Here is a 25,810-nt window from a genome sequence, read left to right on the forward strand (position 1 = left end):
CCTCTCAACACAATTTTCTAATGAAAGGGACATCAGCTTTAGCCTAAGGTAGGCCTAGATTACAATCTCAGCTCAGTCCCAGCTCTGCCACTTGTAATTATCCGATTCTGGAACAATGACTAATACTCGGTTTCCTCGTCTGTGAAATGGGAAGAATCAAAGCAGCTACACCTCCTTCAGTTTGTAAAACTGAAGAAGTTAATGTGTGTAAAGTGCTAAACCAGTGCTTGGCACAGAGCAGACTCAATAAATAGAAGCTTCCCTCCCCTCCCATTCTACAGCTGGGAAAACTGAGGACAGCAGAGGTGATGGGATGTGCTTGAGGCCCTACAGGGTAGGAGAGGCATGGCCTGGAGTCTTCTGCTTCCATGAGGGGAGGTCGGGCTGGGGCTGAATTTGAGACCAGAGATGGGGAGAGAGGAGGCCTGCCAAGAGGCCCTGGGGTCTTCTTCCCTGAGGACTGGAGAAGATACTTCCCCCAGGCCCTGTGGTGCCCAGCCTGCGGGCCAAGGCAGGTTACTGGATGGAAGGTGACCTGGGTGTCCTGGCAACATGGGGTTAAACTAGATTGCACACACATGTGCACATGTGTGAGTGGCTATCTACATGGCTCTACAGAGCGCTACATAGCTATACATATACACATCTTACATACATATACATATACATCTTGCTAAATTTGCAGTAGAAAAAAATGCAAGACTCTGGACCCTGGCCCATTTGTCCCCAGGACTCAGGCAACTGAGGCTCCCTAGGAACAAACTCACGGGCAGCCCTTCCTGGAGGAACGGAGATGACTCCCAGCAGAGTGGGGCTCCAGGTTCACAGCTAAGGGCCTAGTGGTGGCTATTGCCCTAAAATGAATACAATGACCCGTCTGCGCTAGGAATCCCAAACATGGGTCATCCCCACCCCTGCCAAGCCCCAGAGACCCCACCTGCCTTCCTCTGGCTTTTACACTTGGGCCCTGCCTGCTCCCCTCCCCCCTCCCCTCCCTCTAGTGCTGAGTATTAAAATAGTCTATAAAAGCAAGTGACCAAAAATCTATAGCTCTAAGAATACCTGGTTATTTTCTGCTGTCTTTTGTTTTTCTGGTGTGGATTTTTTAATGATAATTATTATTGTTATTGGTATATCTCCTAATCACAGTTAAACCTGAAGGAAGAAAGAAGGGAGAAAAAGAAATAAAAAGAGGAGAGGAGGAGGCAGGGGACGCAGCTCATAGGTTGGACGGCAGTTTGGAGCGCACCGGCTCAGACCTGGCCCCAGGTTCCCTCTGGGGAGCAGCAGTCAGAGGGGGGCCCCCAGAAGAGGTGGCTCTTGCCCCAAATAAAGAAAGAGGGGGTGGCAGAGAACCTGAGGATGTCTTCCGAGGCAGAGTGACGTGCTGGCCAGGGACGGCACCATAGGGCCTCCCGGGGAGACCGAGGCCCCCGCTGCCCCCGCTGCCCCCGCTGCCCCCGCTGCCGCCCCCGCCCCTGGGAAAGAGCGGGAAGGCTGCTACCGACTCCCCAGAGGAGTGCGGGGAGGCTCTGCGGAGAGTCTGCGCCCCGTCCTGGGGGAGGGCCGGCTGAGAGGCTGAGATGAGCTTGAGGTCCTGGGTCAGGCGACCGGGGGTGAGGGGTGGCGTGCCCCGGCGCTGGGGGACCTGGGGCGGCGGGGGGCTGGATGCAGGGGGCAGGAGCAGGGATCCGTGGGAGCCGGAGGCCCGGGGCGGGGCACTTGGGAAAGTTCTTGGAGGGCCCGGGCTGTGGCCAGGAGGGCTGGGCCCCCCTCGGGGGGTGAAGGCGACAGGAGAAGCCCCCCCTGAGGCCCCTGTCACCAAGGACAGCCGCTCAGGCTGCCGCGGGGGTGTCTCTGGCGTGCTCGGCGGGCCGGCGGCCAGCCCGGGGGACAGCTCCCCGGGAGGCTGGCCCAGCTGCCCGGGGCTGGACGACGGGGACCTGGCCGCGGGCGGGGGCGGCAGGAAGGGCTCCGCGAGTCCCAGGCCCCCCCGGGCCCCCGGCAGCGGGGGCGGCGGCTGGCTGGTCTGCGGGGAGCGGGCGCCCGGCTGCAGCGGGGTGAGCAGGGGTGAGTCGGACGAGGACAGGGAGCCCCCCAGCGCCTTGTGGAAGTGGCCGAACCCGGCGGGGGCGGCGGCCGCGGCGGTGGAAGGAGTGGGCGCCGGGGAGGAGCCGCCGACCCCTGGCGGCGGGGAGGAGCTGGACGAGGGGAGGAGCGGGCTCAGGCCGGCCGGCGCGGAGAATCCAGCCAGCTGTTGGATGTGAAAGGAGGACGAAGACGGCGTGTCCACCTGGGACGGGCTGCTGGCGGGCGAGGCGGAGCCCAGCGCCGATGGGATCAGAGACTGCAGCCGCTTCAGGTGCCGGGGCGTCTGCCCGGCCGCGAGGCCGCCGAGCCCGGGCCCCGGGGGAGGCCGGAAGACGGCGGCCGGCAGGCGCGGGTGGTGGGTGAGGGCGATGGCCACGGAGGTGGTGGCGGCGGCGGCCTGCAGCGGCGCCTGGATCAGCGGGGTCCAGATGACCGGCGTGGGGGCCGGCGCGGCGGCGGCCTGGGCGCGGCGCGCGCAGTGCGCCATCTCCCGGTCGTGCCGCACGATCTGCTGGATGATCTCGCTCTCCTGGTAGTTGAAGACGCCCGAGTTGAGGTCGTGCTGGACTTTGTGGAGGAGGATGGAGTTTTTCTTGCCTGGACCGCCGAACAAGATCAGGCGCTTAGGCCGGGGTGGGAGCAGACAGAAGCCGGTGCCCCGCCCCGCCCCGCCTCCGCCTCCCTCCAGGCGGGCCGCTCACCGATGCGGTCCAGGCGGTCCAGCGCCACCGTCTCGAAGGCCCGCCGCATCATGGGGTACTCCTCCAGCACCTCGTTGAAGTTGTCCACGCTCAGCGAGTAGAGGCGGCAGTAGGTGTCAGCCCTCACGCTGGCTGTGCGCCGGCCCCGCGTCAGCAGGCAGATTTCTGCCAGGATATCAGGAGTCAGGGGGCTCCCAGCAGATTGCACAGAACCCCACCCCCACCCCGTCCCACCCTGACCCGGGCCCTGCTGTCTGGGACAGAAGCTTGACAGGCTCACAAGGCCCCATCCCCAGGCTGTGACCCCTTCGGATGCCAGCCTGCAACCAAATGGGTACCAGACTAACTTTCCCATCTCTGGAACCACCCCTGTATGAGGAAAGGGCAACCCACTCCAGTTTTCTTGCCTAGAAAATCCCATCATGGACAGAGGAGCCTGTCAGGCTACAGTCCATGGGGTTGAAAAGAGTCGGATAGCATGCGCCAGCCTCACAGATGCCCACTCCCAGGCAGTGGCGTGAGGGTCTGTAATGTCATCCTTGGTGACTCCCCAACCCATTCCCCTGTCCCCCCAGGACCCCTTAGCTGCCTCACCTCCAAAATAAGAGCCATCCGCCAGCTTGGTCTCCTTGTTGCCCTTGGTGAGCACGCTGACCACCCCGTGCTGAATGAAGTACATCTTCTTGCCAATGGTGCCTTCGCGGATGATGTAGTCCCCCGGCTGGAAGACCTCGAAGCGCAGCTTGGTCAGCATGGAGGTCACAAAGTTGGGATCCGCGTTGGCAAACAGCGGCATGGAGGCCACCAGCTTTCTGCAGTTAAAGTTGATGATCTCCTGCTCCCAAGATGGGGTGAATTGAGAAAGGGAGGCGGAGGTGAGGGAGACCGCCCGGCAGGAAGGCCTGGCTCCCCTCCCAGGCCACCGAGCTCACCTCCCGCAGCGGCTCGCTCAGCTCGCCCAGGATGCTCTCCTCGTCGAACATCTTGCCCTGGTAGCGGTGCTCGTAGTAGTCATGGATGCGCTGCCGGGTGTCAGGCGGGAGCTTGTGGAAGGACATGTACTGCTCCACCTGCTTGTACTGAGCGCCAGGAGAGAGAGTGTCACCGCCTGGCCAGCCGGTCTGGCCGCCCCAGCTGGCACCACGCTGTCTCGGCTGCTGGTGACCAGAGCCAGCATGGCTGCTGGGGGCCTTTTTGGCTGACCTTTGAGAGTGAGGGCCTCAGCGTGGGTGTGGCCCTGACTCTCAGCCACTTGGGGTAGAGGAGGGGCACTAGAGTATTCAGTCTTCACCATGTTGAGTACAATGATTCCTCTAAAGGTCAGTCTCCTCTGTGTCACACTGCGGACCAGCGCGGCCTCGTTCACAGACTCTAAAAGGAGCTGTTTCCCAGCAGTTGTAACAAACTGGCAGAGCAGCGGAATGGGCTGCGTTAGAGGTTTGGAGGGGTTGGAGACTGAAGGCAGGATGCCTGACCCATCGGGTGGGGCATGTATCCAACCAGTGGCCTGCGGTCAGGCTGAGTCTTTGGTTAAAGAGCAACTCCAGCTGGGCCTACCAGCTGGAGGGAGGAGGGGCTGGGTAGAGAAGGGATGTTAAGTAAAGGTTTGGGGACGAGAGATTTGTGAACCTAAGTGCCCAGGACTTAACCAACTGAGAAACGCTCCTGCCCCCCACCCCCAGGGGTGATAGGTGGGTGCCGCTCCAGCCACCCCTGGATTGTGGGTGGAGAGTAGGGATCCTCAGGTGCATAGCTGGGACAGGAGGCACAATTAGGCAAAAAACAGATGTTCCCACAGGGGGTGTAAGGGAAGTCCCTGTACCCCAGGAACCATCAAAAATAGGATGTACTAGCACTCCAAAGAGGTGGGGACACAGAGCTGCGACCGAGCGATGACAAGAAGGAGGTGACGTTCCCTCAGGTTCTTCCAGGTGCCATGACCCAGGCGGGGGCCAGCGGGGATGAAGGAGAAGGAGCTGGTGACAGGGCAGCCGCTACCAGGCACCAAGGATGGCTCCCAGTTTCTGGCCTGGGCGTCCGCACTACTGTATCCACTAAGACAGGCAAGAGGGGAGCTTGGAGTGGAGAAGGCTGGAGACTGTTCTCATTTTGGACATGATGAGGGTGAGGTCCAAAGAGACATCAAGTAGTGCGGGGCTTAAGAAGGAGCTGGGGGCTGATTAGACCATCTCACTGCAGTGAGATGGACTCAGAACATGGGGTAGGGATGCGGGGAGAGACAGGGAGAGACAGAAGCAGAGATTTGGGCCCACGCCACCAGGCGCCCAGCGTGGGATGACTGAGAAGATGAGCCAGCCAAGGAGAGAGGGGAAAAGGGCAGAGAGCACGCGGTTGTGCACACAAGCATGAAGCCCAGCAGGGAGTCCTAACTGTCAGAGGCCAAGCAAGACAAGGACCCCACAGGACCCGCTGGCTTTAGCGACACAGAGGGCAGAGGTGGCCTCAGACTCAGTAGGCTGAGAGAAGGGCAGATTCAGCAGCCACAAACAATGCAAGTTGATTGGATGGTACGTTGGTTGTTTTAGGAATTTGTCCATGAGAAAGAGGCAGAGAGCAGAAAAGATAGCAGCCAAAGCCAAATGATGATGGATGGACAGACATTTTTAAGAAGGGAGAGATGGAGCAAGCGTCAGTGCTGATGGGAGGGCCCTGGAGAGGAGGAGGCCTGAAGGGACTGCAGATGCGGCGTAGGGGGCCAGGTGGGAAAGGGGCCCTCAGGCAAGAGACACAGGCCCCCATTACAGCAGGAGGAAAGGGGTACAGATAAAAGACATTAGAAGTGTTTTAAGGCTGGGAGCTGAGCGTCACCTAAGAGGAGTCCCCCCCCCAGTCGCCCACCCAGGGAGCCCCTATCAGAGGGGGCTGGACCCACAGAAGCCCGGTGCCCGTCAGCCTGTGCTCCCTGTGGGAAGGAGCGACGGGCAGGTTCTCCTAAGGAGCCCAGGGTGGACCCTAGCATTCCGCCCTACCTTCTCCTGGTACTGGCGCCGGGAGGAGTCCAGGGACTGGATGAGGGCGGTGGCATGGCCGATGAACATGGCGTAGCAGGTGGCACCCACAATCATGCTGAGCATGGTGAGCCAGACGTCCGACATGCCCACCGGGGCCTGCCGGCCATACCCGATGCACAGCATATGGCTCATGGCCTTGAAGAGGGCGTAGGAGTACTGCTTTCCCCAGGAGTTGTTCTGAGGACAGATGCACAGGTGGGCAGATGGGGAAAGGGGTAGGCCAAGGAGAGGCAGGCCCTTCTCTCTAGCACCTAGAAAAGCCACACCCCTCCCCCCAGCCTAACTCCCAGCAGCTGGGGCCCAGGCTCCCAATCTTGCTGTCAGCTGAAAACCTTGGTTGAGGAGTGAGGAGGCTCACACTGGCAGCCGGGAGTGACCAAGTGAATCCCTCACCTAGGCCATTCTCTGGCAAGGCAGGGAGGGCAGGGCTTAGACCGGAAGTTCCAGCAAAGGGATGGGCTCAGTCTAGCCCCTGGCTGACGTCTCAGCCCCTGGGGCAGCCTGGAGTCTCCCCAGTAGCCAGGGCTCCGGGCTGGGCCACCCCGCTGTCCTGCACTTGCTGAAGCAGCTCCATCCCCCCAACCAAGCTACCGCCAAGTGAAGCCCATTTCCCCACTGACCTCAATTATAAAACCAGATATGCTTCCCCTGGGGGGACAAGCTCGGGCAGACTGAGCCAAAAGCGCTGTCCTCATTTTGGGTGAGCAAAGTTAAAGAGCTGCCGCGCTAAGGTGCCTCCTGTGTGAACCCAGCCTGCATCCAGCAGGGCTGCGCCGCTGGTTACCCTCCCCCACCCCAAAGGTGAATGGTCCGAAACCCACACAATGCTGGGGGGCGGGAGGAGAGAGAAAGGGAGCGAGGCTCCTGGCTATTTTTGTCTGCAAAGCCAGTCGGTGTCTCAAGAAAGGCTCAGTGTGGGGACACTGGGCTTGGAAGGGCCACCTCCTAAATTTAGTGCATGTGTGGGCCTGTCACCCACACAAGGAGCAGAGTAAACTGCCCCAAATGAGCGGGCCACCAGGTGGTGACACCCCACCTCCCAGTGCTCTCTGCCCACAAGGCGGGTGCATTAGCATTGACGTGGAAATCAACCCTCATGCACGACCCCCCAGACTCTTGCCCAGAGCCCTAAGCACTTCTGAGGTCACCAAGAGGTCACCAAGATTGTTTCCAGCACCTGGAGGAAGGCACAGGAGCTGCCAAGTTCAAGGTCACTTGGACCATCCTGGACAGAGCTGAGCTAGTCTTGGGGTTCTCAGTTCAGACAAGGGTGGGAGGTCTGCAGGGCTGATCTTCAGGGGTGGAGGGACCCTGGGCTCCTGGCCTGGGGGACAGGGTTGGGGGGGCAGCCCCCACTTGCCTCCAACCAGGGCTTCCGGCCTTACTGCTGAGCCTCTGGGGACCCGGAAATTCAATCCATATGGCCAATTCATTTACACTTAGCTCATCAAAAGGCTGTTTTGTAAAGGCCTGTTTGATGCCTCAGGGTCTCTTTCACCTCTTTCAAAGCCAGTTTTCCCACCCCTGGGGTCCCTAGAGACCAAACCAAACTAACTGGGATTGAGAGGAGAGGCAAGGGTTCCCAGAGCCAGAGAAAGGCTCACAGGTCCAGGGGATCCTCCACCCTGCCTGGAGCTCACCCTGCGCCATGGCTCCTCTCACCCACCCACAGGGTTGGAGCGGGAGGGAGATCAGGCTCCATCTAACCTGCTTTCTCTGCTCAGGACCCCCATGCGTGACCAGAGTGTGCGTCTGTGGGGCAGGGAATGGAGGTTGGGTGAGAAGGGGCAAGGGGGCAGAAAGGCAGCCCTGGGCTGCTGCTGGAGCAGAAAGTGGCAGCCACGTGGGATCTGGGGTTCTGTGTGGGCTGCCCACAGTGCCCCTCCCCGTCTTCTCTTTCCTAGGCCTTTAAAGGTTGTTCTGCCCCTGGGAGCAGACGTGTAAGAGGGCAGGAGCCACCAGGCCGGCCTTCTCACACCTGGTATAATCTGAGGGAGGTCTGGTCTTAGTCTCCCTGGTGCAGTCGGGGCCCCCGGTGGAGGCTGTAAGGTGGCAGAAGCAGCAGCAGGGAGGCGGGGGCGCCGCCCTAACCAGCACTCGGTGGAAGGTCCTACATGCCGGGACTCAAGGGCCCCACACGGGGCCTGCTCTGGCCGGGGCACCATCCTCAGTCCCCCCCACAGCCGGGCCAGCGCTCACCACCATATTGTTGATGGACACCCAGCAGTCGTCGGGGAAGTCCTGCAGCATGGGCACCAGGAACTGCAGACAGCCGTCCCAGTGGCAGAGCAGCAGCATCATGCCAATGAGGTTGACGATGCGCACCACGGCACTCGCCAGGTCGTAGGTCATGTGGAAGATCTGCGGGCGGAGGGGAGAGAGTGGCCCACCGGGCAGTTACGGGGCTGGGGGGGCTGGCCCACTCCCGGACTTGGCAGATCCAGCAGCTGCTTGCAGCCCGCCGCTGCTCTGCACACATGGGGCGGTGCGCCCAGCTTGGTGCATGCCCCAGCCGTGGCGAGGAGAGAAGGCGTCAGGCCAGGCGCTAGGAGAAGCAGCCTGCAGGCGGTGGGGCCCCAGAGGGATGCCATCTGAGATCCGCATGGATGCCGAGCACCTCCCATGGGGCGTCCAGCCGCCCAGGCCAGACACATGAAGGGAGGGCCTGCGGGGTCCATGAGGCCCAAAGTGGGCAGAGAAGCTGCTTCCTCAGCTCGCATGGGCTCTGAGGACAACACGCAGAAGAGCCAGCCCGCCAGAGGCTTCTCAGGGGACCACCGTGTGTGGTCAGGCCAGGCAAACGGTGTTTGCCGTCACTAGTCTCTCAGTAGACCCCAGGGAAAGCGGGCTCTGCCTAAGGCAGCCATGGAACTGAGGGGGAGCGGTATCGACACACCGGCTCCAAGTTCCCACAGTCCTTGATCCCAGACCCCACTCCTGCCCACTTCCTAGCTGTGTGACCTTGAGAAAGTCCCTGAGCCTCTCTGATCCTTTTTGCCTCATCTGGAAAATGCAATATAACTTCTTAACTTTGAGTGGGTTGTCAAAAAGATTAAATTATACATATAAAGTGCTTAGTACTAGGTATGGAAGTATTCAATAAATTGCAAACCATTATTAATTGATAAGTTGTTAATAATTAATCCTTCTGATGAGTTAATATGTATGAGAAGTAATGCTCTCCTGTACAGTTTAATAAAATACAGCAGCCTCAACCCCAGCCCACCTCAGCCCCCAGAGGGGCCCCAGGCCATCCCCAGGTGGATGGCCACCCATCCATCTCTATTCCTGTGGCTCCAAAGTGGGGGGCTGAAGTGTGCTGAAGTGTGGCTGGGCAGGCCTGAGGGGCACATTGCAGCTCCCCTGCCCCATGCCCGCCTCCCAGAGCTGCCTCTTGGCCCAGTTTCAGCAGGGGTCAACCTGGACAGGATGGAGAGGGGACAGAGGTGGGAGGGAGTCTAGAGGGAACCTTCTGGAAGTTCTGACCTTGCCTCTGGCCTGGGAGACTTTGGGGGTGTCCCCACCCAGAGTTCTGGTCCGTCCATATGAGTCCCAGGTAGACAGCCTTCCTGGAGAGGGGCTTTGGGGAAAAACTGTAGACTTGTCAAGTGCCACAGAGAGCTAGCTCAAGTCCATTTCAGATGGCGGAACCTGAGACCTCAAGAAACAGACTCTGGATATGTCAGCCCCTGGCTAGTGGTCTTTTAGTAACAGCCCCATCGCTGGTGGCAGGATATTCTGACACTTGAGGCCTCAGTTTCGCTTTCTTTCTTTAGAACCATTACTGTCATTTTCAGCTGTGGTGGCTCTTCGCTGCTGGGGCTTTTCCCTCTAGTTGCGACGAGCGGGGCTGCGGCACTCGGGCTTCTTGCTGCAGCGGCTTCCCTCGTTGCGCAGCACAGGCCCCAGGCGCACGGGCTCCGGCCGCTGCAGGGCACAGGCTCGGGGGCTGTGGTGCACGGGCGTGGTGGCTCCACAGCATGTGGTATCTTTCCAGACCAGGGATCGAACCTGTGTCTGCTGCATTGGCAGGTGGATGCTTTACCACTGAGCTACCAGGGAAGCCTCTTAGTTTCCCCTTCTGAAATGTGGGCTTAGCCTGGGTCTTGGTCTGGAAAAACTGAAGGTAAATACGTCTTGTCCATCACCCCCTGGGTTGTGCCCACCTGTGGCCCCCTTAGTAGCATGACTCTAGGTGTACCAGCTGAAAAGACGAAACAGACCTTGGACAGTTTCATGAACGATGGCAGCTCTAGCTTGTCCCATCACCCCTTACATCCCTGGGACAGAGGGACAGTAATAGTGTACCTGCCGGGAGGCACCCAGTCCCTCATTCATCATCTCTTTCAAACTCACAACACTTTGCTGAAGATGTTGTTAACCCATTTACGGCCAGGCTCAGAGAAGTAAAGGGACTTGCCCTCAGTCACGGCGGCAACAGAAGAGGCAGATTGGAACCCAGGGCTACCAGTAAATTCTTAGACTGGTCCAGGGCAGAAAGGGTGGTTTTCAGGATCTCCATTTTGTAAATAAAGTGAAAGTGTTAGTCGCTCAGTTGTGTATGACTTTTTGTGACCTCATGGACTGTAGCCCCCCAGACTCCTCTGTCCATGGGATTTCCCCAGCAAGAATATTGGAGCGAGTTACCACGCCATTCTCCAGCAGATCTTCCTGAGACAGGGGATTGAACTCAGGTCTCCTGCACTGCAAGCACATTCTTAACCATCTGAGCCCCCAGGGAAGCTCTACAATTCAAACTCAAAGTGACCAAGTGATATGGCCAGATCCACACTGCAAGCTGGACCTCAGGTGCTTCATCTTGGAAGCCTGGCACACAGTGTAATACCGTAGACAGAGCTGTGTGCCCAGCAGCCTAGCCCCACTGGGGCCCATAATCCAGCCCCAGGGCTGTCAGCATGCTGCTGCCTGGCTAAGCTGACACACCTCTGTGTAAGCAGAGGTGGGCACTAGAGACCAGGCAGGGCAGGCAGCTCCTGAGGACCAGCGCCCCAGCTGCAGCTCCAAGGGGATATTCCACTTACGTCTCGTCAGCACCTGCTTAGGTGAACTCAGTAGCTCCATGACCTTGGACTCACTAACTTTCACAGTCTTGGTTGACAGGGGTGACACCAGCTCCCCTGCTCTGGGGGGATGGGGAGGGTGAGTGACATGGAACCACCTAGTCTCAGAGATGGCTAGCATCTGTTCTCACCTCCCACCACCACTCAACTTCCCCTCAACTACAATAAAGCTATACATCTGCCCCCACTTCTCAGGGTTGTTCAAGAAATTAAACTGGCTAAGAAAGTGCTCTGGGCCATACAGAAACACATAGGAGGTGGAGTGGGAGAGCATCATTATTATTAAGTTCCTTCATTTCCAACTCTTATGTACTGAATGTTTGTCTCTCCAAAATCCATACATTGAAGCCCTAAACCTCAAATGTGATGGTATTAGGAAGTGGAGCCTTTGGGAGACGATTTGGTCATAAGGGTGGGGTCTCCATGAATGGAATTAGTGCCTTTTTAAGAAGAGACAATGAAACAATATATGGCCACCTGAGGACACAGAAAGAGGATGGTTATCTACAAACCAGGAAGTGGGCCCTTACCACAACTTGACTACGACAGTATTCTAATATCCTTTTTGCCTCCAGAACTGTGAAAAATAAATATTTGTTGTCTAAGCCCATCAGCCTGTGGTATCTTGTGCTAATAGCCTGAACCATATACTGCACTCTTAAGCCTTGGACCAGTTTTAAAAAACATCCCAGACTCTACAGCCTATGATAATGGCTTCTTCCTATGTCTTACTTTGGGCCTTAAAGACCAGATCAAGGTTGGCACATTTTAATGCAATGTCTTTCCTTTTTCTATCATCCTTGTTTTTCTTTTCTTTGTAACTAATTTTCTTCCAAGATCAGATCCCTGTCTAATCTTTCCTTTATTATGATCTCAGCAATGAGTATGCAGAACAAGTGGCAGGGTCTCCGGAACTGAAAGTGCTTAAGTGACAAAGGTGAAGGTGAGGAAGACAGTGATGGGGACGATAGGGGTCAGCAAAGGTGAAGGTGAGGAAGACAGTGATGGGGACGATAGGGGTCAGAGGTGCCATGAGGGTACACAGTGGCATTTGAAAAAGGCCCCACTCTGGGCTTCCCTGGTGGCTCAGACAGTAAGGAATCTGCCTGCAATGCAGGAGACCCAGGTTGGATCCCTGGGTTGGGAAGATCCCCTGGAGAAGGAATGGCTACCCACTCCAGTTTTCTTGCCTGGAGAATCCCATGGACAGAGGAGCCCGGCGGGCTGCAGTCCACGGGGTCGCAAGAGTCGGATACGGCTGAGCAGCTGAGCATGCACGCACTGAGCAGACGCAGCCCACAAGGAACTTGCCTTCGCAGGAGGAAAAAGGTGCACGGCCTCACGCATCCTCACAAGAGAGTGTGGTGGTGGTGATGGTGGCAGTGTGCCCCGTACTGGCTGAAGGGTGCAGGTGCTAGGAGCTCCAGTAGGGGTGGGTAGTGAGAGTTTTGGTGGTGTGAGGGGTACCGTGGATGGCTCTCACACACTAAGCTAGGGGCACCAACATGCAAAGTCTGAGCTTTCTGCAAAGAGCTGGGGCGGGGGGGCACTTCCATTCAGTCTAACAGGAGACCCCAGATAGTGGCCATTCACCCCTCCCCCAACACTCCACAGCACCCAGGTGTGGTTCCTGAGAGCAAGGCTGAACGTTGCTGGGAGAGGTTGCTAAACACTCGTGTGTCCCCACTGTGAGCTGGGGCCACAGGCCACCTGCAAGTCAGCTGCACTGTGCAAATATTTGTCTTGCTCTTTATACCTCATTAAAACCCCCTTTTATGATGTTAGTTCTGACTCCAGGGGTTGAGTATCTTCATTTTGAGGGCCCCACAAGGCTTGCCAGGCAGGTGGCCTGGGCAGTTCCCTCTCCAAGCCTAGCATGGCACTCAAGGGATGCTCCTACTCCCGCTCCCTTCTGCATCTTCTGGACCACACGGCAGCATGTGTCTCCCACCGCCTCCCACAGTGGACAAGTGCCTTCTCTGCTCTGAGCCTCAGTTTCCTCATGCCAGCTCCCAGGGCTGTCTTGGGGATCAGCTGGCACACCGGAGGTACTCAGCACATGGTAATTCCATTCCTTCCGTCTTTTTCCCGGCCCTCAAAACAAAAAGCTGATTTCCTCAGTCCTAGGGAGAGACCAGAAACTGGAGTTTCTGCCAAGGCCTCTTCTTGGTTGAGTTTCCTCCCAAGACTCATTTCCTCCTAGGGAAGAGGAAAAACCTTCTCCTTGTGTCTCTGGAACAAGTGACCACATTAAGGACAGCAGTCCAGGGCTGAAGAGAGTGGTTGATGTGTGTGTTTCCTGGGTACCAAATGGAGGTGGCTGAGCTGAGCGTCACGCTAGGTCCCTTCTTGGGGCCGGTAGAGAGGACCCATTCCCACCCCCCAGGACCATGCCTCTGGGTCATCCTGAACTCCCAATTCTGAGAGAGGTAGAAAAATTGAGTCCCAAAAGGAGAAGAAACTTATCAGGATTTACACAGCCGCCCCAGCCTGACCTTCTGCCTCCAGCCCCTCCCACCACTCCAAGATGCTGCTGAGGGAAAGAAGAGGCTTCTGGGATGGGTCACTGGGGTGCTGGGCCCTGCAGGGGAACATCTGAAGGGGGGTAACCATGGTTTCTAACAATAGCCTCCGTGCCTATAACAAGCTCTCACCTCAGAGGGAGGGAAGAGGCTTGGCTGGGAGAGGCTTGGGAGGAGGATGCTGACCTAGATCACCCAGGATGGAGGCAGAGGCTGGCATCCTCTGAGACAATCACCTACGCCTGCCAAGACCCTCCACCTGCCCTGACTCCTAAGAGCGGCTACACTAACATTCAGGACCTCTGGATAGGAGGTTGGCCTGGGCTGGGCTGGGCTGGGGGAGGGATCTGAAGGCTGAGGGTTGGGAACCCAGCCTCTCAGCAGCTTTTCCCTCCCCACAGGAGGCCAACTCCCCAGCCCCTACCCAGGGCCAGGACCGTGTCCTCAGGACGACCAGCTAACCTGATCCTTGCTGAGGAAGGTTGGAGGGGGACTGAGGCCCAGCCTCCGAGAACATCAGAGCACATGTGACAGGTGGGGAACTGAAGCCCAAAGAAGGGAAGAGATTCGTGTGAGTTACAGTCCGAGGAGGAGACAGAGCTGAGTCTTCCCTGTGAAATACCTCCTTCCCCAGTCCAGCCTGAGACTGGAGGCCTCAGAGGGTCTCCCTGCGGCTTCCTCCCAGCCAAAGTGAAACTGGGAAAAGCCCCAGGATGTGGGTAGGCTACTGAGAATCTGGAATCAGGGCTCCCGGGGCCAGCTGGGAAGCCCCAATCCAATCCCAGGGGTTCAGTGGGAGCCCTTGGCTAGACAGTGTGCCCAGCAGCCACCAACTCAAAGTAATTTCCTTCCCAGCTGTCGGCAAGATAAGGGTGTGTGTGGTTGGGCAGGGGGAGGGAGTCTTCCATCTGGCCTCCCAGGATCTCCCTTCCTGCCCATGAGAGGGGGTAACATTGTCCAGTTCCAGCCCCGACCTGGGGCCTTTGTCCAGGGTGAGAGCCTGCCTGGCCAGTTTTGGGGAGCCCAGAGGGGAAACAGGCCAGAGGGGTGGTGGGGACAGTGAAAGGTGTGCTTAGGGCCCATCCATGGGCCCACCCTGCCCAGCCACTGGCAACTCAGCCAGCTCTCCCCAGAATACATGGTACCCAGGGCCCAGGTATACATGAGGAGCGAGGTTCGCCCCCAGGGGTCTGGGGCCTGGAGACATGCACTGATGTCAGAGAAGGGAAAGAGCGATGCCTCTGCTTTATTTTCCCCCATAGTCCACACCATGTGGAATCTTAGTTCCCTGACCAGGGGTCGAACCACACCCGCTGCATCTCTGCACTGGGAGTGTAGGATTTTAACTACTGGGCCGCCAGGGAAGTCCTGACTCCTCTGCTTTTAATCCGCAGACTAGCAGTAATTTCAAGACACACAGAACTTCTGGGGTTTCTTGGGGACTGAGGGGCCCCACATGGTTCTGAATTTCCACCTGGGACAGAAACCAAGAGACAAGCCCATCAGGGCATTCCAGGAGGTTCACCTCCATCTTCCCTCGGCAGCCACCCAGGGCTGCCCTGGCCACCACTACCCTGACCCCCACAGGCACTGTCCCCTCTTAGCCCTGAGTTCAGACCCACATGCTAACCCCTCTCTGCACCATGTCCCCCAAGTTCCTCAAACCCAAACTGTCCCAAAGAACTCACCCCATGCTTCTCCCCTCCACTGCCTGCCTCCCCCACCTGAGCAGGGAGTCTCTCCCAACAGAGGGAGTGGTAACAGACCCAGTCAGCCTCCTTTCAGGCTACCTGAGAACTTGGGAAGGGCAGGAAACCAGAGTCGTGAGACCTGGGTCAAAATCCTGCCACTGGGGCGGCTGACCCCTTCACCCTTAGTTTCCTCTGACAAATATGGATAATAAATCCCACCTTGCTGACCTTGTCAACCAGGTGTGAGGAACCAATGAAACCATGGACAGAAAGTATTTGAGAAGAGTAAACACCCCCATAGAAACAGGAGGGTTACAAGAAAATTGAGTGGGGAGGGGCTTTATTAAACAGTTCTCTGCACCTGGCTTCACACCAAGGGTTTTGCAAACATTATCTCTTTTAATCCTCACAACAATCCACTGAGGAAGGTATGACTTACTCCCACTTTGCAGATAAGAGACTGAGGCTCAGGGGTAAGGTTGCCTCTCAGTCAGTCAGCCAGGATTTTAATTCAGGTCTCACATGTGTCATTCTAACCCCAAAGCCCACACGCGTTTCAGCACGCTCTGCAGGGACGTGGACCACACTGCTGGGAGCCAAAAGTGCTAACTGGATCTGATCCAGCTCTGCTAGAGGTCTGCTGTGTGACCTTGGACAAGCCATTGCTCCTTCTATCAGCAGAAATCATGCAAATTTTTCAGCCCAAAGAGAATTCCTGTCATGAAGGGATTCTGCCAGGCTGGTGTAGGCACTCCTGCAGCACAGGTGTTCATGACACCTCTGACCTCAATCTGCCAGTGTGCTGACTATCAGCCATGGGCGCTGCTGCCCAGGGCCCAGGCTGCTGCAGGGAGTGGGCAGGGGGTGGGGCTTGCTGTCCTGCGCATGGCACTTCCATCCAATCACGCCGAGGTTCCAAAGACCTGGAGGCTAGCAGTGAGTCATGGCAAGACATGGCCCTCTGCAGAAGCTTCCCCAGGTGGAGGCCCATGCTGGACCCTGAGCCTGCCACCTCCAGGCTGGCCTGCCTGCTGCTGCCAGCCTATAGTCCTCTCTTGCTCCCACAGATGGCTGCATTCAGCCCACAGATGAGTTAGGTTTGTTCAGAATGGTTTTGGCCACTTCGTTCTTTTACAATTTTTATTTCGTTTCTATAGCCAGTGCTCTGCCCAGGGCCCCTAGCATCCCTTTACAGTTTGTGCTCACATGTCTCCAGAAAAGCACCAGGCTTGCATTCCCTACAGCCAGCACTCAAAGTTCTTTACAGAGGGCTGGCTACAGGAAAACACTTGGCCTCCTAGCGCTGAGGGCTGTCAGTGCCCTGAACCTGTGACTGACCGGTGAAGGGATATAAAACGTCCAGCTCCTCTGCCCTGATTGGGACAGTTCCCAGGTGTGCTGCTGCTGCTGCTGTCCAGTCACTAAGTCACATTGATTCTGTGACCCCACGGACTGCAGCACGCCAGGCTTCCCTGTCCTTCATCATCTCCCAAAGTTTGCTCAAGTTCATGTCCACTGAGTCGATGATGCCATCCAACCCTCTCGTCCTCTGCCACCACTTCTGTTGCCTTCAAGCTGAGGTCTTGAGGTGTGCTGTGTCCTGTCACAGAGTGTCCCCTGCGACTTAGCTTGGTGTCAGCCTTGTTTGGCTTCCTTCTTTCCTTTCTATTCCTTTCCTTCCTTCCCCTGTCCCTCTTCTCCAATCTCTTGCCAGATTTTCCTAGAAACACTTTCTCCCCACCCAAAAAAAAAAAAAAATCACCTTATACAAATCCTCACCTGAGGGTCTGCACCAGAAGAGCCCAATCAAAGATAGCTGTCAACAAAATTTGCACAAAATTCCCCATTTCTGCTTCTTATGATAGCTCTAGAAACCCGGGCCCATACCATTTGGCTGCAGTGGCCAGAGATGAGCTGAAGTGCCTGATACAGATGGAAGATACGTTCTCCAGTTTGCCCCACTCCACCACACTCCCTATCGTCCTTCAAACGGCCATTTTCATATGCTCTGCCAGGCTTATGAGTTTTCAGACCCCACAATAAAGTGCAGTGATTAACAATGCAAGCTATGGAGTCCAGGTTCACCAATGAATAATTCTGTGACATTATATAAATCCCTTCATAAATCCCTTATCTAAGTCCCTTCATCTTTCTCTATTTCCTCATGTGAAAAATGAGTACTTACATGTACCTATTTGGTACCTTCCGTCTAGTCAAGGCTATGGTTTTTCCAGTAGTCATGTATGGATGTGAGAGTTGGACTGTGAAGAAAGCTGAGCGCCGAAGAATTGATGCTTTTGAACTGTGGTGTTGGAGAAGACTCTTGAGAGTCCCTTGGACTACAAGAAGATCCAATCAGTCCATCCTAAAGGAGATCAGTCCTGGGTGTTCTTTGGAAGGACTGCTGCTAAAGCTGAAACTCCAGTACTTTGGCCACCTCATGTGAAGAGTTGACTCATTGGAAAAGACTCTGATACTGGGAGGGATTAGGGGCAGGAGGAGAAGGGGATGACAGAGGATGAGATGGCTGGATGGCATCACCGACTCGATGGACGTGAGTCTGAGTGAACTCCGGGAGTTGGTGATGGACAGGGAGGCCTGGCGTGCTGCGATTCATGGGGTCGCAAAGAGTCGGACACGACTGAGCGACTGAACTGAACTGATGCTTGTTAGAAACTTAAATGGGATACTGCCTGTAAAGTGATTTGTGTAGTATCTAGCACATGCTAAGAAGTCAAGAAATTACTAATATTTGTCCTCTTGGAGGAGATATGCCTACTACAATCCGACAGCCCACATCCAACTATTTGCTGACCCCTCACTCCCCTCAGGGCAGGGAGGTAACTCTTCCCTGAAGAGGTTTGGATCTGAACACTCACCTCTTCCCACTGGTGAATATATCGAATGAGGCGGGAGAGACGCAAGAGGCGCAGGAGGCTGAGGATCTTGGTGAAACGGACAATGCGCAGGGCCCGGGCAGTCTTGTAGACCTCCGAGTCGATGCGTGTCTCCACAATGAGGAAAATGTAGTCCACAGGGATGGAGGAGATGAAATCCACCACGAACCAGCTCTTTAGGTACTTCATCTTAATCCGCTGCGGGTCGAGGATGATCTCTGTGTTGTCCTCCACCACGATCCCTGTGCGGAAGTTGAGGACCAAGTCGATGAGGAAGAACGTGTCCGACACCACGTTGAAGACAATCCATGGTGTGGTGTTCTCATCCTTGAAGAAGGTGATGCCCACGGGAATGATGATCAGGTTTCCTACCATCAGCAGCAGCATGGTCAGGTCCCAGTAAAATCTGCCCAGAGACACACCGGTCAGTCATAGGAGGGGACAGGGAATGAATGACAGACCCCAAAAGAAAGCTCAAAGACAGCAAGGTGGAGAGAGAGGTCTTAAGAGCTTCCACAATTCTGCAGGAGATAGGTGATGGGTACCAGGGCAAGATGTAGTGACTGGCATAGAGAGAGGCTCTTCCTTAGTCTTCCTTAGGGATGCTTTCTGCCTGCCTCTCCATGAACTCCCCGATGACAAGCCTCCTACTCCAATCCCTATACCCCAGTGAGAGGCTGAGAAGCAAACTAAATAATGACATCCAGAGAGAGGTGAGAGGCTGTTTTAGCAGCAGAAGTAGTTCACCCCGCACCACCCCCAGGCTCAGGCCAGGCTGCTCCATCCTCCCTGATGGTCAACTGTGGCTTGAGACAGGCTGGCAGTCAGACGTGCCACAGACCGTGACTAGAGAACAGGCGAGGACCAGACACACAGCGGGAGTCTGGGAGGCTGTGGGCGGGATCCAGTCCCAGCTCTGTCACTAACGCTGTGCGACATCAGGCCGGTGCCCTCCCCACTCTGGGCCTGAGTTTCCCCACTGTGCCATGAGAGGTGGGGTCTGCACACTCAGTCCTATAATTCTGATCTGGCCTTCTCCCGCACTGGCTCTCAGGGTTGGCGCAGGGGGACAGGTCTCCCTTTAGTCTATTCCCTACAGTCAGAAAATTTCTGACCATCTATCTCTCCTAGAGGTTTTCTTCTAACACAGTGGTCGGGAAGGTCACTGATATCTTCAAATGCAGGCAGGGTTGTTTTTTTTTTAGTATATTTCAACAATTTCATTTTTTCCAACAAATAATTTATACTTAGCAAAGTAGATATTTTTCATGTTCAAGTACACATTTAAATAAACACAGATTATACAATCAATATATTAATCACAATAAACTATTACAAATATTTTCTCATTTTTTTCTTAAAAAGTTTCCTTTAAACATTATTTGGTAGAAGGTACATACATTGTTTCAGTTAACTGGAAGTTTTTGTGATGAAAATCTTTTTTAAACTTTTATGAGAGTTGATGTTTGTTAGTTTCAGGTGTACAGCAAAGTGATAGGCAGTGTTAATGGGGGATTTCAGGTACTACTCAACGCAATGGAATGAGACCAGTGGGGGCTTCCAGCATCACTTCTCCCAAGGCCTCAAAGCAACTGCTAATACTTCCTGGGGGAGGTGGGGAGGGATCCTCAGGGTGAAGCCTCTGAAGGGTTAAGCAATATGAGGAGGTAAAAACTAGCTCACAGGTCTCCTACCTGGCCCAAAAAGGGCCCCTATCGAGTATGAAGACAGCACAGGTAAGCATAGACCCTATGTCTAGAGGCATGACCAGGCGCCCTGCCCGAGATCCAGCCACTCCAGAGCTGGCCCTAAAACAAAAAACTTGCACTGCAGAGCTTTTCTCTCTGCTAGTAATTTAGACAGTTACCCAATGACAGAAAAAGGTATTATGTTGGGCAGACATAGCCTATCTTCTCCCAAGAGAAATAACAGTTCAGCCATCTTTAATTCTCTACTGCAGGGAAGCCAGGAGGAAGAGAGCAGACAGAAAGACAAACTGAGCTCGAGTCTTCGGAAAGTCCCACCGTAAAACCAAAGTGCCCCTGCCTAATGAGTTCAAAGTTTGAAAAGAAATTACTTCACAGCAACTTGTTTTCTTTGTCAGACTCAAAATGGTGCTATGAGTCAAGAAGAGGGCAGGGCCTACTTCCGGGAAGGAGGGTGAGACAGCCATCCCACGTCACACAGCCCAGGTGAGTGCGGCTTCCCGAAAGACAGCTTCCGGCCGCTCCTTTGAAAGCCACGTTCTTCAGGGGCTCAAGATGAGACTTCAAGTCAGAGCTTCACTGGGCTAAGGCTTTTCATTCTAAGTCTGGTGCCAAGAGGTCAACTTTATCTCCTTCCCTGCCCCACAGCCCACCCTTTCATCAGCCCCACTCCCTTTATGCCACCTGGGAAAACCCACCCCAGCCTTCACACCCACTACACAGCACACGGTGCATCCTGCTAATGACTCGTGGGCCCTGAGAGAGTGGTTTCAGCTTCTATGCTGCTCTCAAGCTGTGTACATGCTTCACTCAGCCTCATGAACTCATTCAAAAACAGCTGCTGACACCTCATTAGTGCCATACACAGGTATCCCCTTTCACACAGCCAGTGTCCAAACTCCCTGATATACACATGGTCATTGTTCCTTTTACTTAATCTCTTGGGAAAAACAAACAAAAAATTGTGACATAGAGGCCATGGAGGGCCCTGTGGCCCTCTGTACATAAAGCTAATAATATACCCAGACTGGAAGAGTTTCTAAAATTAACAGAATGGGTGCAAGGCGGCTGGGAATGCTGACTCGGGTAGGCCTGCCACTCCAGCGGTTTCTACACTATCCAAGCTCTAGTTCTCTCAATTACAGCCCAGATTTGAGGCAGTAATTAACAGGAGAATGTTTGCATTTAGTGATCTTCATAAAACCAAATTACACGAGGCAAAAACACCCATTTCCTTGCATTCTGACTAATTGTTTCAATCATGAGTTTCCAGATGCTAAGGGATATTTCTGGTGCCTGATCTGGGCTGGGGTCGGAATACTAGAGCACTTCTTCCCACACACCACTGTTCTGGAGCATCAAAGAGCAACTCAAAGGGCAGCATAATGTAGTAAGAAGAAAGAAGTACAGGCTCTTAGGCCAACCAACTTGAACTTGATTCCTGGTTCCATCATTTACTAGTATGTCATTTAATCTCTCTAAGCCTCAGTTTCCTCATCTGCTCCATGAGGATGATATTAATGAACTACTGGAACTTTTTTAAGAGTGAAATGAATTGATATTTGTAAAATGCTCTGACCTATGCCTAGCCCATATTTTTAAATGAGTGAATAAGTAATTCAAATCAACAGGAAAGAGGTGAGGGAGGCAGGTGAAATCTTCCAGGGAAGAGGCAAAGCAAAGCATCTACTGGGGTGGTGGAAGGGAACTTACAATGGTTCAAGTAGCCAGTGGTGGAAGGCAGGGCCCAAAATATTCCCTGGACAACTGGATGGCAGAATCTATTTATCTCAGCAGAGAGATGCCCTGATCTCAGGGAGCTCATGTCCAATCAGAGGACAAGGTTTAAACAGAAGACAAGTTGGGGAATGATGTAAGAAACCATCTCAGGCAGCCCAGGCATCTGAAAAGGTGGGCTCCTGGGGGCCTAGACAGATGAGGTCATAAAGTGCTCCTGGAAAAGGTAATCGGAGCTGGGCTTTGGGAGCTGACCTTGGCCATGTACACCATGTTCCTTACTCTTTGCCAGACGATTGCACAAATTTCTGAAGGCTGGGCTGGGTGTGAGCAAAAAAAAACAAAACAAAAAAAAACAAAAAAAATTTTGATGTTCAGCACCACGGACAGCTCCCGGTGTGCCTGCCAGCCCAACCGCACTGGTCCAGCCAGGGGAAGTTGGCAACAGCCTCCACGCCTCTCTGGCCCCTCTTCTCCTCCAGTCCTAGTGATCAGGAGCATCTCAAATGATTCCTTAATGCCACTGTGCATTTTCACTGGGGACTCCTTGGTGACTGAAAACACTCTATTCAAAAAGACCCCAAAACTTGTCTATCAAATACTTGCTAATATTTGGTGCTTTCAATGCATTACTTCATTTATTACTCACACCAGGACTAATGTGGCTGCTATTATCTGTATTTTATAGATGATGACACTGAGACTCAGAGAGCAGTATCAGCCCAAGTCCTCACAGCTAGGAAGGAGCAGACCCCAAATTCAGAGAGGTCAGTGGAACTCCTGTCAGACTCTTGGGAGTTTAGGCACCTCAGTAGAATGTGGGGAGGTGGACAAACCTTTCTGGCATCTTTGCATCACACTGGGGAGGTAAGCCGGCCACAGCAGGTGCAGCCCCCACCCCAGAGACAAGAAGGTTGCAAAGAGGTTTCAAGGGGACTTATCCTCCTGATGCCAGGCCTCCTGAGGTACTTCCTGAGCAAACCAACACAACTTTCAAGTATTAAAAGCACCCCAGTCATCAGCAGCCAGTAGGGCATAGTCGTACCCAACCTGTAAAAAGGAAAACTGAGGTCCACAAAGGAAGGAATAGTAACATTCCAAAGCCTCAAGCTGTATGCCCAGTGCTCCCCTGCCCACTCCCACTGGCTGTAGAATCATTCATGAATAAATCCCACAATCCAGACTCTGTACATCCATGGTGGCGGGTGGCAGGCCCTGGCAGGGAAGCAATGGATAGCCAGACTCGGGCATGCTGGAGTTGGCACAAACCTGAATTAGAAGACTTGGTCTCCCCAGAGCCAGACGACTTTCCCCATCCCAGTGTTCTCTAAGTTAAGAGAAAGTCCGAGCCAGCAAGGGAGGGAATGGCCTGTGGGTCAGCTTTGGTGGAGTGGAGTGGTGGGGGGGGGGGCGCACATGCAGAAGGAAGGGGGTGGCACGAAGCCCAACAGCCCACTCCACTGATACCTGGAACAGTTCACGGTCTGAAGGAAGGTTACGGCCTCAGGGGAGCTGAGGGAAGAGAAGACAGGAGGCTCCTGACCCTGAACTCAGAAACTCAAGGGCCAGACCAAGGGCCCTCTTCTTCCCTGGAGGTGGAAGAGGATGCAAAGGGTGATAAAACAGAGGCAGAAGTGGAGGTCCCAGAGCAGGGATGACCTACTTTAGTTTCCTCTTGTCCACCCCTGCCCACGCTTGCCTCTGAGCACAAATGCTTTCTCAAACACACACACATGAAAACATTTTTGTACACACACTCACCTTTGTACCACTGTTCATAGGGAACAATGGGATGGGGAGGGTCATCTGGCAATTTTGCCTTTGTACACATATTCATTTTCACACATATATATTCTTACACATCCATTTGCACACAATTTGACACAAATGGTAGCCACTGGGGATCCTGTCAGCTGCAAGGAAGAGAATGTTAGGTTTTTGCCCGCTAAGATCTTTTCCATCTTCAACATTCATCTGAAGTGCTACCACTTCTGAGCCTCCTCAACCTCTCACTGGAGCCCAGCCCAAGGTCTGGCCCTGGATCTCCTAGAATGCTGGGGGTTTCTTGAGTGCAAGGGCCTTGTCTCAGACATGCTTGTGCCCCTGCAGGGCTGGCGGCAGCAGCGGGAGGTGTTCCCGTGCTTTCTCTCGGATAAGCAGCACACCCACAGCTCCATCTTGTGCCCTTCCCCCCACCCCCCACGCAGACGGCTCCTGCTCAGACACCACTCCTAGCACCAGACTGCATTCCTGCCTGCCACCTGGAGGGCCTGCTGGCTCCTCCACCCAACAAGTCCAAGGCTGAGCTCAGCATCTTCCTTCTCAAAGCTGAAGGGCACAGTCAGCATTTCAATCACCCGCTGGAAACCCCGCAGCCACCCCCAGCTGCTTTCTCTGTCCTCCCACCTGCCCCTGCAGGTCCCTCTAGCAGTAACCAAGTCTTGCCTGGCCCCGTCAATGACAGCTTCTGAATCTGTCCCCAAAGCTCTATCCTGGATCAGTTCCTCACTACTGTTCACCCAGACTTTGTGCCTGCCACCCACCTGGTCCCCCGCCTCCTCCTTCTTTCCCTCCGTGTCACATGCTCTCTGGGTTATCTGGCCAAACATTATGATTATGCCACTCCATGCTTGAACTCCACTTTGGAGACCCCAGTGGCTATAGAGGAAGGTTCAAGCTCCTAGATCCACACCCCGACTCCTCTTCCTTCTTCTCCCTTCCACTTCGTTCACAGGAGCCGACTGGACACCCAACTTTTGGCCTCATGTCTGTCCACCTCTTGGTTCCTCCTTCTGAGAACTGCCCCTACCTCTTGAACCCTCAGCTTTTGAAGTCCCTTCTCTCATCCAAAAGGAGGCAGTTCAACTGCCTCCTCCTCCACGAACTTCACCTGACTGTGCAGGGTGTCTGCGGTAGCAGTCATCACATTCTGCCCGTTTCAGCAGGTGCCACCTAAAACTCTCCTTCCAGCCCCAAAACAAAGAAGCCAGGCAGCTTCATGTCTGAGAACTAGATGGGAGCTAAGAGCTTCCCCCTCCATTCTAGGCCCAGCACAGATAACTGCACAAGCTGACCGTGAAGCTGATGAGAATGCAGGACAGCCATCAACAACTTACCATTTGCCAGGTACTCATCTGAGACCCTTATATAGACTATCTCATCTAATCCTATGAAGTAGATACTATGAATATGCCCATTTTACAGCTGAGATAACTGAGGCTTAAGAAGTTGGGAAATTTGCTGTATATGGTAGATCAGGATTTCACACCCAAATAGCTTGACTCCAGAGTCCCACTTCTTATCGCTCTATACAAATATAAACCCAGTTGACAGTATTTTCTCTTTCCTAAACTCTGTGCCTCCTCCTATTCCCTCTCTCCCTCCCAAACCTGTCCCCTGTGCTCTCTTCCATGGTACCTTCATTCTCAACTTCTTCACCCTCTAACCCACCTGCTTTTTCCCTTAACTGAACTTTAGTTGTGTCCTAAGGATGTCACTCTCCCAAACCCCACAGACCTCAAGGTTAGGGTGGAGTGAGCAGCTTAGTCCACACTAATGCCTCTTCCTGCCTGTGGTAGGAATGTCTACAAGATCCTTTGAGCATCCTGTCATTTGCTGGCCTTCTTTACAGCATCCACTTGCCACTCTTGGGGACCGTGGTGAGGCTGGCACCTGGTTCACAATCTTCTATTCCATTGTGAATCCTGCCTTCATCCTAGGTGACTTCTACTCCCCATCATCAACCCAGCAATAACACCCAGCCTCCCACTGGCTTGATGTCCCGCCTCTAAAGTCTTCACTCCAGTCCCTTCCAACAGCACATCCTGGACCGGGTCACTGTCTGCAGTTGGTCCATCTTTAATCTCAGATAAGTAGTGCTCTCTCCCACCCTAACCTCCTTTTCTGCCAGTTCTCTATCCAATCATGCTAAGTCTGTTCTTTGGTGTCCCAGGAGCCTGCAGTCACTGGCCCTCTAATTATCCTATGAGAACCCTCCTGCCTCCCCCCATTCCCCCCACACATAGTGGTTCTGCTCATCAACCTCTCTTGCCCTGTCCTCTGGGTCTGACTTCACTAGATCATAACTGTAACTCACAGCCATCATCAGCTCTCTCCCTGTTTCCATGGAGGGGGGTGGGCTGTACAGAAGACCTCACAACCTTAGACCAGTCCTACTGAATACCAAGTGCCTTAGCTCCTTGTGTCTCTATTTCCTCATCAGTGTTTCCGTACTCAGCAGGGTCCTCACCTCTACCAGCCCATCCTCCAGGAGACCCTAACAGCGTTTCCCACCCATTTCCCACAGTGGCTTTTCCAAATTATCTCCTCTCTCCTCAAAGCTCTGAAACCAC

At 54.5% G+C, this 25,810-nt stretch overlaps 1 protein-coding gene across 1 annotated transcript in view; it reads right to left on the minus strand.

The window, feature by feature from the left end:
* Positions 1–1,219: 1,219 nt before the first annotated feature.
* The window catches only part of HCN4 (hyperpolarization activated cyclic nucleotide gated potassium channel 4), a 41,758-nt gene continuing 17,167 nt past the window's right edge, over positions 1,220–25,810 (minus strand). The window contains exons 2-8 of the mRNA XM_052646972.1: positions 17,998–18,421; positions 8,024–8,185; positions 5,783–6,001; positions 3,725–3,871; positions 3,387–3,627; positions 2,793–2,957; positions 1,220–2,688 (exon numbers count right to left, since the gene is read on the minus strand). Coding sequence (XP_052502932.1) covers positions 1,220–2,688; positions 2,793–2,957; positions 3,387–3,627; positions 3,725–3,871; positions 5,783–6,001; positions 8,024–8,185; positions 17,998–18,421 — 2,827 coding nt within the window. The remainder of the gene's footprint in view (positions 2,689–2,792; positions 2,958–3,386; positions 3,628–3,724; positions 3,872–5,782; positions 6,002–8,023; positions 8,186–17,997; positions 18,422–25,810) is intronic.

Source organism: Budorcas taxicolor, chromosome 10 (genome assembly GCF_023091745.1).
Source record: "Budorcas taxicolor isolate Tak-1 chromosome 10, Takin1.1, whole genome shotgun sequence".
Lineage (NCBI taxonomy): Eukaryota > Metazoa > Chordata > Mammalia > Artiodactyla > Bovidae > Budorcas > Budorcas taxicolor.